The sequence below is a fragment of the Stylophora pistillata genome, chromosome 7 (assembly GCF_964205215.1).
Source record: "Stylophora pistillata chromosome 7, jaStyPist1.2, whole genome shotgun sequence".
NCBI classification, from domain to species: domain Eukaryota; kingdom Metazoa; phylum Cnidaria; class Anthozoa; order Scleractinia; family Pocilloporidae; genus Stylophora; species Stylophora pistillata.
In genome coordinates, this window is record NC_142525.1 from 6,230,455 (window position 1) to 6,245,460 (window position 15,006).

At 41.8% G+C, this 15,006-nt stretch overlaps 2 protein-coding genes across 2 annotated transcripts in view; both read right to left on the bottom strand.

The window, feature by feature from the left end:
• LOC148726361 (uncharacterized) overlaps positions 1-15,006 on the bottom strand; it is a 357,363-nt gene that overhangs the window by 178,089 nt on the left and 164,268 nt on the right. The window lies entirely within an intron of this gene.
• LOC148726369 (uncharacterized) lies at positions 11,040-14,272 on the bottom strand. The gene has a single exon (XM_088728557.1). It carries the CDS (start codon positions 14,037-14,039, stop codon positions 11,040-11,042), a length of 3,000 nt encoding a protein of 999 aa, XP_088584683.1. The 5' UTR covers positions 14,040-14,272.

Below are 15,006 nucleotides of genomic sequence, written 5' to 3' on the forward strand. Positions count from 1 at the left end.
AAGAGATTCTTTGCAGTAGGCCAGGAGTCGATCAGCAAGTTTAGTTGATAACAATGTTGCTGAATTACTGGACAGACTCGGGAAGTATTTTGTAGCATGTAATGATATGGTCGCGTAATACTTGGATTAACTCGATTAACTATGGTGCAAGTAAACGAAGTACATTTCGGACTCCCGCCTCGCAACACATGGAGGCTTTTATTTTATGATGAAGGTTTGAGCGGGGAAAAACGGATTTATAATGTTAGGTTATTCTTCAACTGTGTGACCGCTATTAATTTCTAGACTTAGTGTAGCCACGAGAGTTATTTTTTTCTTATCAGTTCTGTATTTATTAGTTTGTATTTTTTCGTGCTGTCAAAATGTAAATTAAGTTTGTCAGCGTTGTTTCATGAAATCGCCTTTGAGTATTGTGTAGCCTTGTTTAGTCTATTGTTTTTAGCCTTTATCCGCTATATAACATCGTAGTTGTAATTTTCATTCAGTCGTTGTTATTCCGGAGTGCCGTACAGATCTTGTAAGTAGGTACGCTTTCGTTTGTATTTTGCTGTAGTTTTTCGTATTCCTTTCGTTGTATTTTTTTTCGCATTGTATCTTAAGTTCGCATCGTTAATTCTGTATTTTTTTTTTTGCGTGTTGTGTACAAGTTAATCGTCGAGATTAAAAATAGGATACGTATTTCAAACTGTAACGGAGTGTCAGTTACACTTAGTTTTTAACCCGTGAATTGCGCGAATGTGCAAGAGCGAGTTGTGGGTATGTTGTGATTAATGGCGCTCGCTCACTCGGTTGAATGGTCGATTCCTGTAAACTTTTTTTCTATTTTAGGCTTTTGAATGCATTTGATAGTTCTTGGCGAGTGATAAACAAACGAAATGGCGACCTTTGTTGCTAAGAATAGTGTTGGGGTGAAAAAGACGCCAATGATAATCTTGAAAGAGTAAAAAAGTATACGTTTTCCATTTGTGAATTAAAGTTTGCCCAATCTCCGAATACACTTTTATCTCTTGCAGGGTATATTTCATTTATGGCGTCAATACTTCTACTTTTGAATGTATATATTCATGAAAATGATTATTGTGTCCGAAAAAGAAAACAAAGAAAATAAAGGAAGGAAGTTAAGCTAAACGCAAAACTCACTCGACTCGGCAGATTGGAACCACCTACGTCGCTTAACTAAGAGCGATAACTAACTATAGCATTACTTTATTATACCAGGAGGCCACTCAGTTCTCGAAACTCTGTGATTATTAGTTTTACATTTAAAACGCTGATCTTATGGTTATTTCAACCGCGGGCTCAGAGGACTCGAGTCGCTCAGTTGCTGCCGATAGTCCGATATTGAAGTGTCGCTCACTGCCATCTGCTCGTAAAGTGACTCGTTCCTGGAGCTGTATCGACGTTGGAAAGTGGTTCACAAGTGGGAACTTCAGTGAAATAAGCTCAAGGATAAGTTCCATCAATCAATATGCTGTTTCTTCAATGGTGTAGCTGGCACTGTGTATGCGTATGTTATTACTAGTGTGAACATCCTTGTACTTGTTTTCATCCTCGTGCTAATAGGGACCTTAAGAAACCACGACGGCGACGCCAAGGAAGACTTCGATTAAAAAATGAATTTCTACCCTTAGTTAAAATTTCAAAAATGGCTGCAGGAGATTATTGTCTCGTACAGCGCAACAGCTCAACCTCAGCATGACGTATAAAGTAGCCGTTGAGTTTCAAATAGAAATAAAAATAATTTGCCGTCGCGGTTTCGGTTCGCAGACGACGCAAATTTTGACGATTTCACGTTGCTGTTTTGCATAGGACGGCTAAGAAATGTACAAGGTTTGAAAAGGCACGTGCTGAGCTATTGTTCTGCCAGTTAGATCTCTTGTTTTTCCACGTCCTCGTTGACGTCGCCGCACTCAGTTGCAACACAAGCATAACCATAAAAATAACAAGCTAATCCGCAGGTGCGTGGGCACAGCTGCAACATGACATGACATGAGCACAAGCACTCAGTAGATAAATAGGGACATGGTTGGTATAAGCAGTATATAGTGCTTGCTGATTGCCTGAAAGTCTTTTGCTCATGTTTATCCTTACGCTTGTGCCAACCAAGTCTTAACTAGACAGGATAAGCATAAAAAAAGGCAACTAAGTTGTTAAACAGGCGTTAATTGACACATAGTTCTAGTTGAAAATTTATTAAGTAGATAATGATAAAACTTATTTTTAAAATGATGAAGGGTTTCAGCCTGCACTATGTCTCTTGGAAGATCGTTCCAGATTGGAACTATTCTAATGACAAAAGAATACTTATAACAATTGAGTCTCGCGCTTTTAATGTACAATTTAAAGGGGTGATTCGCTCTTGTGGAACCAACTTTTGAGAATTCTAAGAAATCATAAAATTCAAATGATAATAACCAAAGACGAACTAGTTGCACTCAATTAAAGATAGGTAAATTCTACTATCAGATAGCGACGACCACTTTACGAAAACAAGGTAATTCTGGCTTTATCAACTGAGTTGATAATGTTATTTGGCCACCGTAAAGAGTTTTGCAACTGACGTTTCGAGTGTTAGCCCTTCCCCATTCACTCTGACGAAGGGCTCACCGTCCAAACGTCAGCTTTGAAACTCTTTAGGGTGGCCAATTTACTTTGTCAACTCAGTTGAATAAAACCCAAATAACCTTGTTACTCCCAACCACGCAGCAGTACAGCTTCTTTAGAAGTTTGCCCCCTTTATCCAATTATGAAAACTAAAGACCACTTTCATAAACGGCTACCGGATTAATATTCGTTTGTTTAAATTTAAACTAGCCCCTCTGGCCTCGCTCTCCAATACAAAATTCAAAAGAATACATTTTTTCATTTATGAAGTGGTCTATTCGCTAATTTTTATGTCTACCTTCTTACATTAGTAAAGCTTTGTAAGTGTTGTTAGGTTATCGAATGAAATGAGATAATATCAAGGCCGGCAATGACTTCAACTAAAAGGTGAGATTGAACTTTACTGATTTATAATTCTCTTTTCATGAGGAAGTAGCGATAGGTGGGTGGTTGTTGTGGAAAATCAATAATAGGATGATTTTTCTTTTTGTCCAAGAAGTATGAATTGCTCCTCCGACAGAACTTGCCATACCATTGTTTTAATAATAAAAAATCATCATTTCCTGGGATGCAGATTCCAAACCTCAATTAGAAGCTGCTTGCCATCAGAACTACCTTCGTTGAATTTTTGTTCGGCCGCCCTAACCTTGGAATCCATCAATGAAATTCTAGTGTGCTGCAAATACCTCGCATTTGACGACTAGAGTGGGATTCCTTAGAAACGAGCGTTGTTTAGCCATAAGTACAAGCTGTAATTCGAATCATGCAACTGTAAACCCTATGAAAATTTCCTATTTTTTTGGGGATTTTGCATCGATCATGGGGGGAATGCCCTGAGAGCGGGTAGGATGGCCGAGGCCGACGGGATTTGCGCGCTCAATCGGACATGCAGATCATCTGTAGACGTGCTGTGATACTTAAAACACTTCGAACAGACGACTCCTTTTTCTTTATACCACCGAGAGAACTTGAACTGCTATTCTCTTTATAACAATCAATGAAAATAACAGTAAAAAACAAAAACAAAAACAAAAAGGCAAGAAAACAAGGACAATATGTGCCGCTAGCTCAATTTGCTTCAAGGGCTCAAAGCGCCTTCTTGGAAACACCAATTGTCACCTACCAAAGCTGAAGACACAACTAACGTTTGCTTTTTTCGTTCCCTACCCCTAGTAACTGCTGAGTATCTAAAGCTGCACCAGAAGAAAAGCAACCAGGAGCAGTAGGTCACTATTTCTGTGGAAGGCAACAGATAATTAAATAAGTAACATTATAAGTCAAATGCACGCTTAAAGAGATAAGTGTTAAGATTAGATGATGAAAGCCTGATCTGGAGTGGTACTTTATTCCAGAGCCATGGTGTCGCCACGGAAAAAGCCTTTTCACCATACGTTTTAAGATTCGCTCTAGTCTCATCAAGCAACCTGTTGTTTGAAGATCTTAGTGTGCGACGAAAGTCATTATACCGTCACGATAGGTTATTAATGTAATCTGGGGCCAGTCCACTCAGAGCTTTACCGTAAGATTTATATGCTGACTGAAATTCTTCTCATAAGCCTTTATTATCAGATGGTCCATAAATTGTGCTGCGACTGCTTTCTCCGTAACTTTGGACAAAAGATTTAGATTCGAGACCGGACGAAAGTTGGAAAATAGTTCATGACCAGCTTTACTCATTTTTAACAATGGTTTCAACATGGCAACCTTGAATCAATCAGGTACTTGGCCACTTGTAAGAGACAAATTAACTACATGAGTGATCACCGGAAGCAGATTATGATGGCACCTAATTGTGATCACCACTAGGAATGCAGTTGAGCAATGCTACTGATAAAATGTATGCTACTTTTACTAGCACAATCCATAAAGGGCTGCAAGGGGCCAGTGGAGTTCTCATGTTGAAGATTGGAGTTGCTCATATGAAAGATACCACGATCATGTCATATTTGGTTTTCCCTTAAGTCAAATTTGAAGAAATATGCCTATCATATTCTCTATCACCATTTTTTTGTCTTAGTTAAGTTGCACTAACAGAGCTGAACCGAGGTATTAAGTGAAACCAAAGATTAAGGGCCTGTTATTTAAACAAAGTTTAGCCGTTGTTTAAAAAAAGTCGTCTTCAATTTAGCCTAGCCTTTTAGTTGAACATTTGTTTTTTAGAACAGTGTCAAGAGGGCCAAAAGCTAATAGTGGAATCACTTTCATCTAATGACATCAATTCTCCTCTAGAGAATCCCAAAGGCTCACTGCTTGCGTAAGGCCGCGATTTGGGTGAGACCTCGCGTGAGTAACCGTAAACGCGCAATCTGTGAACCAGTCTTATTTCTGACACAGCACGGCAACTAACTCCTAAAGGGTCAAAACTCGCGGCGCCTACGTAAGCTGGGTTCTCAAATGAGAGTTAACCTCCTACTTTATCTCTCGAGCCAGCTCTCTATATGTAATTCGTCCAGAACACAAAGCTGGACATTTTAAACGAGGACGACTAATTTAGACAACGATCAGTACAGTGTAATGGCTGACAGTACAGACAAAAAATTGTTTAATTAAAATAAAACAAAAAAATATCTCATTTTAGCAGTACTCAGAAGGGTGTATTTTCACCAAGAAATAATCCAGAATCGGATGAAAGGACATTTTCCTTTTTTTTCTTTCCTCAAGATAACTCTTGCTAAACGTTTCTGTCCTAAAGCCTCCTTAGACGCTCATTAGCCTCACCGAAGATTATCCACCCACCCCTCCCCAAGTCTTACTTGTCACTATCCTTGAGTAGTCTGCACCCACAAACCAAGTACAATGAACCATGTAACAAGCAAAAAAACTTTGTTACAAAATCTTTGCGATTTTATCTACATTGAGCGTTGCTTTCACTCCTATGACTAAAATACTTTAACTACTTGGTAAGTCTCTGATCCAAAATAAAGATTTGACTTGCAAGCATTAATTTAAGTTAAAAAAGTACTAATTTTACTAATAAAAGAAGGACAGGTGTAAAGCTGATCGGTGTGTCTGAGCTATGGCTTGAAGACTTTCCTGATATTCATGATTTGTAGAACTATGCAGTTCTAGTGTGGTTAACTTACAGCTTGGATACGGTAGAGTTTCACAGAGACTGGCAACACCGGTATCAGTGATCAAATCACCCTTTAGTTTTAGTGTAGTTAGCTTACAGTTTGGGTGCTGTAAAGCTTTACATAGACTGGCAACACCGGCATCAGTGATCAAATCATCCTTTAGTTTTAGTGTAGTTAGCTTAAAGTTTGGGTGCTGTAAAGCTTTACATAGACTGGTAACACCGGTATCAGTACTTCTATGAATCTCCAGTTCTAGTGTGGTTAGCTCACAGCTTGGATGCTGTAAAGCTTCACATAGTCTGGCAACACCGGTATCAGTGATCTCATTATTCCTCAGAATTAGTGTGGTTAGCTTACAGCATGGATGCTTTAAAGCTTCACATAGACTGGCAACACCGGTATCAGTGATTGGTATAAACAGCAGATTTAGTGCGGCTAACTTACTCACTACTAATCTTTTAATAACATCAACGCATTCAACAGTCAATGCAGCCCCAAGTATTGTCAATTCAGACACAAAACAGTGTTCATTGTTCAGTGAATTACAGACTCGTTGTAATCCAGACAGTCTTAGCGGTGATTCGTAAAGTTCCAACATCTTAACAGTAACGAACTTATCAGAACATCTGTGTTGAGCCTTTCCAGCTTCCTCTTTATTCAGCTCACTGAAAATGTCCAACACAAATGATAATGCAATGCAGTCTACATCTCATAAACGGTCAAAATACATGACACCATATGAACTACAGAATGCTTTGGGATGGTTACTAATAAATTTTTTGGCGAATTCTTTGTCTAGCTACTCACTAAAACACCTTGCTCTGAGAAATCTAATAGCAGACTCTGAAACTTGACGACTACTTAACAACTCTTCCATCAGTTTCTCATTTCCCTCTCTTGACAAAATTCCAGCCATGAATTGGAAAACCATTGCAGAGCATTTCTCGTTTGGACTGCGATTTTCCTTTACAAACCAACGAGCGGCCAAGAATTCTTGAACAGTGAGATGCATGAAGTTGAAATGTTTCGTGGTTGTAATCGATGCAGTCCTGAAAGGCTGACCACAGTAAAGAAGACCGCTACCTTTCAGTTTGTTGACTTCTTCCAATTCAAAACAGCCTTCTGTCTCGCTTTCATCAAATGTTGGCTTCCTTTCAAGCAGCAGTTTAGCCGCTAGTTCTGATAATTTCTCTAATGTGTTTTTGATGACCGGAGGAGGCTTAAATTGTTCAGGAATTGTTCAGGAATTGTTCTTTCTGTCTGTATTCTGACTCGGCGCAGTGCTTAAGTTAAAAAAATAAAAAACTTTTGTGTAAATGTCGGTTGTTGAGACAGGAAGGTCATGAGGATTTCCTAATTCGGTTAGGGTATACTCCATCTCAAAGCACAACAGATAACAGAGCATAAAAATATGAGCAAAACTGACAAGGTTGGCATTGTTCATGACATGTTCAAGCACAGCATTCTTTATCTCTTCGTTTTTATTGAAGTACTTTTCAATGTACTCTTTGACCTGTTCTGGCGAAAATCGCGCAATTTCCACGTACCGTTTAAAACGGATTCCTCCCAACTTGTCCGATTCATCAGGCCGCGAGGTAATCAAGACGTGAGCCCCTTTTAGGATTTTCCCTTTGATGAGTTTTGAACATAATACGGCCACCGGCATTTTATGTCTAGCGTCGATGGGATGTTCTTCTAAGTTTCCAGCGATGTAGTCTTGCTGTGAATACTCATCATAGCCGTCCAGGATGATCATAAACTCCTTAGGATGCTTTACGATGTACTCAAACGTAAAGTCATCAATGTTTGAGTCGTCATCCAGTAGCGACGAAAAGGTTAAGATTTCTCTTAAAGTCACATAGTTATTTTCAAACAAATTCAATTGAGGGAAAGAAAGCAATTACACACAATTCAAACTGAGAACTTCAGTGTTTTCTCGTCCTTTAAATAATTCATTCTTCGCCCAATCGCGAACAATCTCTTGGCAAAACAGAGATTTCCCAATCCCTGCTTTCCCAACGACAAGAATAGAGTTAGGATTCTCCTCATCATCGCTCATGCTGGGAAATATTTCATAGCAGTACTTAACTGGAGTACCGCTGACTTTTCCGTAATACTCAAGGTCTTCCCTCCTTGTATTTGTCCTGCCATTCCCGATGAGTGCTTTTCTTCCATGTTGTATGAGAAGATTAGTGAATACTTCATCTGTTTTAGCGTTGGAAATGGTGTGAGAGGCAAGCAGCTTGGGTTAGAACTCCGTTTGGTCTATAATGGAAGTCTTCAACGCTGTGATGTAGGCACTTGTGGCTAAAGGAAAAGAGAAAATAGTTAGTAAATAATACGAAGGAATAATACAGTTTAAGTACTTTCATTCTAACTTCCTTGTGTAGGACTTACGGCTGATAATGCGAACATGAGGAAATGCAGTTTAAATACTTTCTATTGAATTCAACACAAGGAGAGTAACTAGTACAGAGCTGAGTGCCTGAAAAGTGTCTATCAGATGACTCCTATTAGTTTAAATATACGTCGATGAGGTTCCCTCAAGAGCAGGATATCTCAGACCTGGTTTACACTAAAGCAGATTTCTTTTTCCGATTCGTGACGAATCTGGGACCTTTTGGTAATGAATTCATTTAACCTTTAAAACACCAATTTGCAATCAAATCAACGTTCCGATACTTTGAAGATTTAAAGAAGGCCGCCGAGGTGGAGTTAGGAGAAGATATTTGTAAACTTTTAAGTTTACTTTACTTTACTTTATTGGAAAGTCTGCATTTATAATCGGCGACAAAATTGTCAACATGTCAGTCTTTCTTTTGCCCCCAGTAAGCTAACCTATTTGCCTGAATAGTCCCAGGCTGTTAGAGAAATATTTACATCATTGTCGCGGAATTTTGTTCCGCTCGCTGGTTTAACTGAGGACTGTATCTATCACACTTTCTACGTTCTATTTTAACACGGAGTTTATTCTTCTACCTCTCAAGGGTTCTACTATCGATCTGATTACAGTGTACGTGTACTTCGGTTTTTTGCTGTCTTACACAATACAGTACTATAATCTATCACATGCACAGCTTACCGTAATATAACTATCGTACGATATATCAAGCCTAATCACATGATCCCTTCCTTATTTGGTTCAATTAGCGCATGCAAAGTACATCAGCTGATAAACTGTGCACTAAGTTCAATTTACTGAGAATTGATGCAATCTATCACGTAATCATTTAACTAATTCCTTTTACAATTAATATTTGACTTATTCTTAATGAGCAACTAACTTATTCCCCGACACATTGCCCCCCTTGACTCATCTACGAGTCAAGCATAATTTTTGATTTGCACCTTGAGTCAAGTGCTGCATTTCTAGGTGGGATATTTCTTGCGGGAATTTCTGTATTCCGTTCTCGATTACAAGGTGTCCGTGTTCCCTCCCCTTCGCTCCGAAACTCCAGTGGCTAGAGCCTTTGCACTGGCCTGGAAAGGTGAACCGGTTTCCCCTTAGTAATAACTCTGACTGTAGCTCCTCTAACTATGCCGTCTTTCCCTATCACCAGACTCTCTATAACGCCCATTTTCTACTCCCCTCGTTTTTTGTCATCCTCGTGCACTACAACTGCTTCCCCCACTGTGACCACCCTCTCTTTACCCTTAAAGTTACACTTATGGAATTCGCGCAAGCTCGCCAGATATTCCGTCCGCCACCTGTTCCAAAAATGAGTAAGTCTGGTGGTAAGGTACGTAAACCTGGCAGAAGGGCTATTAGGATTCATGGCGTCATCAGGTTGATCAACTTCGTCCGGTAGCGTTTTGAGACGTCTTCCGTAAATCAAGTGGGATGGCGTCAAGACTTCCTCTCCAACCTCGTTGTATTCGTACGTCAGTGGTCTCGAATTGAGTGTACATTCTATTTCCGTTAGGAGAGTCGACAGTTCATCGAACGTCAGCCGTGCGTTCCCCAGTATCTTTCTCATACATCCCTTTACACTGGCTACCATTCGTTCGAAAAATCCTCCCCACCAGGGTGCCCGTTCTAGATTGAATTTCCATTCTACTCTGTCACGCTCTAAGTCGGCTCTTATTTCGGGATGATCGAACAATTTTCTTAACGCTTTCTCCGTGGCCTGGAATGTTTTGGCATTGTCCGAAACAATCAGGACTGGCATACCTCTTCTAGCGGTAAACTTCCGAAGACAACGCCTGAAGGCCTCCGCCGACAGATCCTCCACCAATTCTAAATGCACCGCCCGCGTCACGCAGCACGAAAATATTGCAACATAGGCCTTGCGCATTTGTCCCGATCTTTCCTTTACATAAAGTGGACCAGCAAAATCTATCCCAACCCTCGAAAATGGTGGTGCTTTTTTAACCCGAAAGTCTGGAAGCATAGCAGTCGGTGGAGCGCTAAAGGGTTTCCCGATCAACTTTTTACAGGTAACGCACTCAACTAAAATTCGTTTTACTAGCTGCCGGCCTCTGGGGACCCAAAATCGGGATCTCAACTCAGCCAACGTTGATCTAATTCCACTATGGTGCACTCTCTGATGGCACTCTTCCACGACTAATCTTGTGAATCTATGCTGTCTGGGCAAAGTAACTGGTTTCCTGGCTTCACTATCTAAATCTGAGTTTAACAATCTACCTTCGCATCTCAGAATTTCCTGGTGTTCCTTGATGCCAAGTTCGCCAACAAGTTGCTTACAGTTATCCTGCTTCTTAAGGTCAACTTGTACTGATTTCAGCCAGTCACTCTCAGCACCCTTCAGTTCGTATATTTCCAGTCGGCCCGTTCTTCTCTCCTTCGTACGTGTGTTGTGAAGGAATCGTTTTACCCAGGCTGTCACTCTGACGAGTCTTTGTAATGAGCTGTAATCGTTAATGTCAATCATTGAGCTGACACCAGTTCCGACTTCCGTTCCTGTCAACATTGCGGTCACCATTTTCTTTTCTTCAATTAAGCTCTCAGGGGTTCTATAGTTCTCGGTTGTCACCGGCCAATTTTCTGGTTGTTTCGTTAGCCATGCTGGGCCGCACCACCAAAGTTGATTTCCCTTCAACTGTGAGGCCAACACTCCTCTAGAACCGAGGTCAGCTGGATTTTCTTCGGTAGAACAGTACGCCCAATCTTCTTTGGTGCTGAGCTTTAAAATTTCGTTTACTCTGTGGCGTACGAACTGTTTCCACTCGCCTTTGTTTTGAATCCAGCTGAGAGCTGTCTTGCTGTCAAGCCAGAACTTCACGCCATTTAAGTTCCGTTGTGAATGTAACGCGGTTTTCAAGGTGTGCATGAGTTGCGCGAGAATCCTTGCCGACATTAATTCCAAGCGAGGAATCGAAAGCTCCTCCAATGGAGCAACCCTAGTTTTGCTCGCTAGTAATCTTATATGTGTTTTGCCATCGGTAGTACGATACACGAAATAAACGACGGCACAATAAGCCTTTTTGCTGGCGTCCCCAATCCCGTGTAAATAACCCCCGGATTTCGTTCGTTATTGACAAATCTTGGACCCACTTGTCCCATCTGGATTTTATTTCCCCCTCCAACTTCCCATCCCAATCGAATTTCTGGTTGCAAAGTTCCTGAAAAAGTATTTTCATGCTCACTGTCACAGGACTCACAATCCCCAAGGGATCAAACAAGCTAGCAAGCAAACTGAGAACGTTTCGTTTTGTTGCTTCTAAACTCTTGGCTTTGTCACCCAATGCCTCAAAGTTAAAATATATGGTATCGTTATCACTGTCCCATGCTTGCCCTAATACTTTTCCCCCCTTCGTTTTTCCCTTGGGTTCTAGTTTAGATTTTGCATAGGTCTCTTCGTCTTCAAGCCGTTTCACCTCCCTGGTGATATTCCCCGATTCTTTGGAACGAATTTTCTCCCTCAGGATAGGGTCGTTTGTTTTCCACTTTCTCAAATTAAACCCTCCCATTGCCAATCTCTTTGTAGCGTTCTGGTACAAGGTAAATGCCTTGTCGGTAGTGCGTTCCTCCGCGACCAAATCGTCGACATAAAAGCTTTCCAACATTCTTTTCACAAATGCAGGGTCCTTTTTTGCAAAGGTAGCTAAGTGGTGTCTTATAGTCCCATTGAGCAGAAATGGAGAGGCGTTCAACCCAAAGACCACGCGACAAAACCTGTACACGCCAATGCTCAAGTTTTGGTCGCGCACGTCCTCTACCCACAAAAACCGCAAACTATCCCTGTCCTTCTCGTCTACTGCTATATTAAGAAACGCCTTCTCAATATCCCCCACTAACGCAATCTTATTTTCCCTGAACCTTACAAGAATGTCGAATAATAAGGGGTTTAGCGAGGGTCCTGTGTGCAAACAGTCGTTCAAGGAAATTCCATCTTTTGTCGCCTTCGACGAAGCGTCATAGACAATTCTTAATTTTGTCGTCTCTGCGTCCCTGCGGATTACCGCATGGTGAGGTAAATGATGGACCTTGTCGCTTGTTTCGTCTAATTCTGCCACCTTCTCGATTACTCCTGCTGCGAGTTGTTCCTTAATGATCGAGTCGTATTCGGTCAAAATATCTGGCTCTCTTTTCAGTCTTTTAAGCTGACCTTTCATGCGTGACAAGCTGTTATCGTAATTGTTTGGGAGGGGGTCATGACCCTGTTTCCACGGCAACTTAACCGAATACCTCCCCCCTACAAACTCTATTTCATTCTCAAACGACTCGTGCACTTCGTCGTCTTGACTCTTAATTCCCAGACTTTCTAAATCCCACAATCTACTAATCTGAAGGTCTAAGCTGGCCTTTTCTAAGTCTACACTGTCTTGTCCTACAAAATTCACTGACACGTCTTGCGAACTGGGCTCAAGAAAATCTCGCTTTTTTAGGGGACCCGATAACACCCAACCAAGCTCAGTCTCCACTGCAACAGGTTCTTCCGCTTCCCCCCGTACAGTCCGACCCCTTTGAAATTCCCACAAGTAGTCCGCACCAACCAACAAATCGATTTCGAGTTCATCCCTCGATTGGCATACGTCAGAAAACCAAAGGTCACGCAAGTGCGGGAAGTCGTTTTTGATGACCTCCACATGCTCATTGCTTATGTGCGAGATGACCGGCACAACATAAGCCTCGAGCACCTGAACCCTGCCGCCGTTGAGAGGTTTTATATCAAAACGTACGACTTCTCGCAGACCAGCCTCTTTGCCTTTCTGACCGAACGTGCTTATTGTTACCCACTCTTTTCTAACAACTGGCAGATCATATTTACTTGCCGCTCTTGCGGTCACAAACGATCTATGACTGCCCGAATCGAACAAGACTCTAATCCTTCCCTGCGATCCCCCGCTAATGATCGCTTGAGCTGTTTGAAGTGCGATTCTACATTCGGTGCCAACGAGCTGGGTATTAACCGAGTTTTCTGCTAGACGGTTGCTATTTTCCCAAGAAGACTGCCCTAGTTTGGTTTCGCATAAACAAGTATTGTGCGACCCCTTACAGTGCTTGCATTGTACAGTTTTTTCACAGTCTCTGGCTCTATGGCCCTTATCAATACAATTAAAACATCTACCAAATCTAATAAGTAGTTTCTTACGTTCGCCAATGTCGTTCACTTTCGTGCAGTTTTCTGGCGCGTGATTTCCTAGGCAGAAGGCGCATCCCTTGACCTCTCCTTTCCTTGCAAAAAGCGCATTTGCTGTCGGGATAACTGACACCTTTCTGCGGTCACTGAATCCACGTTGGCTCAAGCAGTGATCCTCTCGCAGTTCAACCTCAGCGAGTAGGGCCGCCAACAATTCCTGTACACTCCACTCCAAGTAATTCGTTCCTCTAGTGATCGTCAGACGAATTGATAGGGGGATCCTTTCCAAAAGGACCGTTACGACCATCTCCGAATAATTCTGTTCTTCAACCTGTAGACCTTGCAACGCTCTGTATTTCGACTCAACAAAGTCGTACAGATTTCGCAGCCTCGCCGTGTCACCGTCGTTGAACACTGGTCGCGTGTTCAAAAGTTCGTTTACCAAGGTTCTTTGAATCGCGATCTTTTTACCAAACCGCTTTTTCAACAGCTCTACAGCGGCTGCATAGTTCGCGGCCGTCAAGGAGAATCCCGCAATCGCAGATCTCGCCGGTTCCTGGAGTAATCCCCTTAGGTACGAGAACTTGTCCACATCAGAAAGGCCTTCGTTGCGATGGATCGTACTCTCATAACAGTCCCAGAACTCCTGCCAATGTTCTAGTCTTCCACTGAGCTTTCGTACTTCTAGTTTTGGAAGCTTTACTCGGGCGGTTTTTTGGTCGGTCGTCGCTGTGCTTGGCTGATTTTGCACCCCGTTCTGGTTTGAGGCTGAAGGCGAACTCACCACTTGGCTTGTGTTTGCTTCAGGCTGCGACATGTTCGGCACAGCTGTTAGTTTTTCGTCGATCGCCACCAATCTTTGGGTCACTTCTGCCTTTAGGCTCGCCGCTCTCGTAATCTCTTCCGTGACCTCGTCTTCGGTGGAATCTTCGTTTGCGACGAGGTCGGCCAAAATATGCTTGTCTAGAGGCAGGATCTTCTCTAGCTGTTCTTCCAAAGTCACATTCCATTTTATCAGTTCAGCCCTTGCAGCGTCTTTTCCTAAACAGGCGTCGACGTCTGGAAGGGCGCTGGCCAGAAATCCTCTGTGCCCTGCTCTCACTTTTTTACGAGACAGTTCGACTTAATCCGGCTCGAAGGACCAGGTGTCGCGGAATTTTGTTCCGCTCGCTGGTTTAACTGAGGACTGTATCTATCACACTTTCTACGTTCTATTTTAACACGGAGTTTATTCTTCTACCTCTCAAGGGCTCTACTATCGATCTGATTACAGTGTACGTGTACTTCGGTTTTTTGCTGTCTTACACAATACAGTACTATAATCTATCACATGCACAGCTTACAGTAATATAACTATCGTACGATGTATCAAGCCTAATTCACATGATCCCTTCCTTATTTGGTTCAATTAGCGCATGCAAAGTACATCAGCTGATAAACTGTGCACTAAGTTCAATTTACTGAGAATTGATGCAATCTATCACGTAATCATTTAACTAATTCCTTCTACAATTAATATTTGACTTATTCTTAATGAGCAACTAACTTATTCCCCGACAAATACGTTTAACATGTCGACGAGTTCAGTTTACAGAAATTATTTTCAATTAGCGTCCTTACATTCCAGTCTGAAAGACAAAATATATCCACGAATACACAGTTAAATTGCGCCATTTCGTTGATCAAACTATCGAACAACTCGACAACATAAACATGCTCACGCCACGCATGCGAAGGCGTTTTTCATCCCTGTCGCGCGGCCAAGAGCCAACCTCGTTCCCAGG

What these genes read in the sequence shown, in the direction of transcription:
- LOC148726369 (XM_088728557.1), bottom strand. Translation starts at nt 14,039, where the DNA reads ATGTCGCAGCCTGAAGCAAACACAAGCCAAGTGGTGAGTTCGCCTTCA.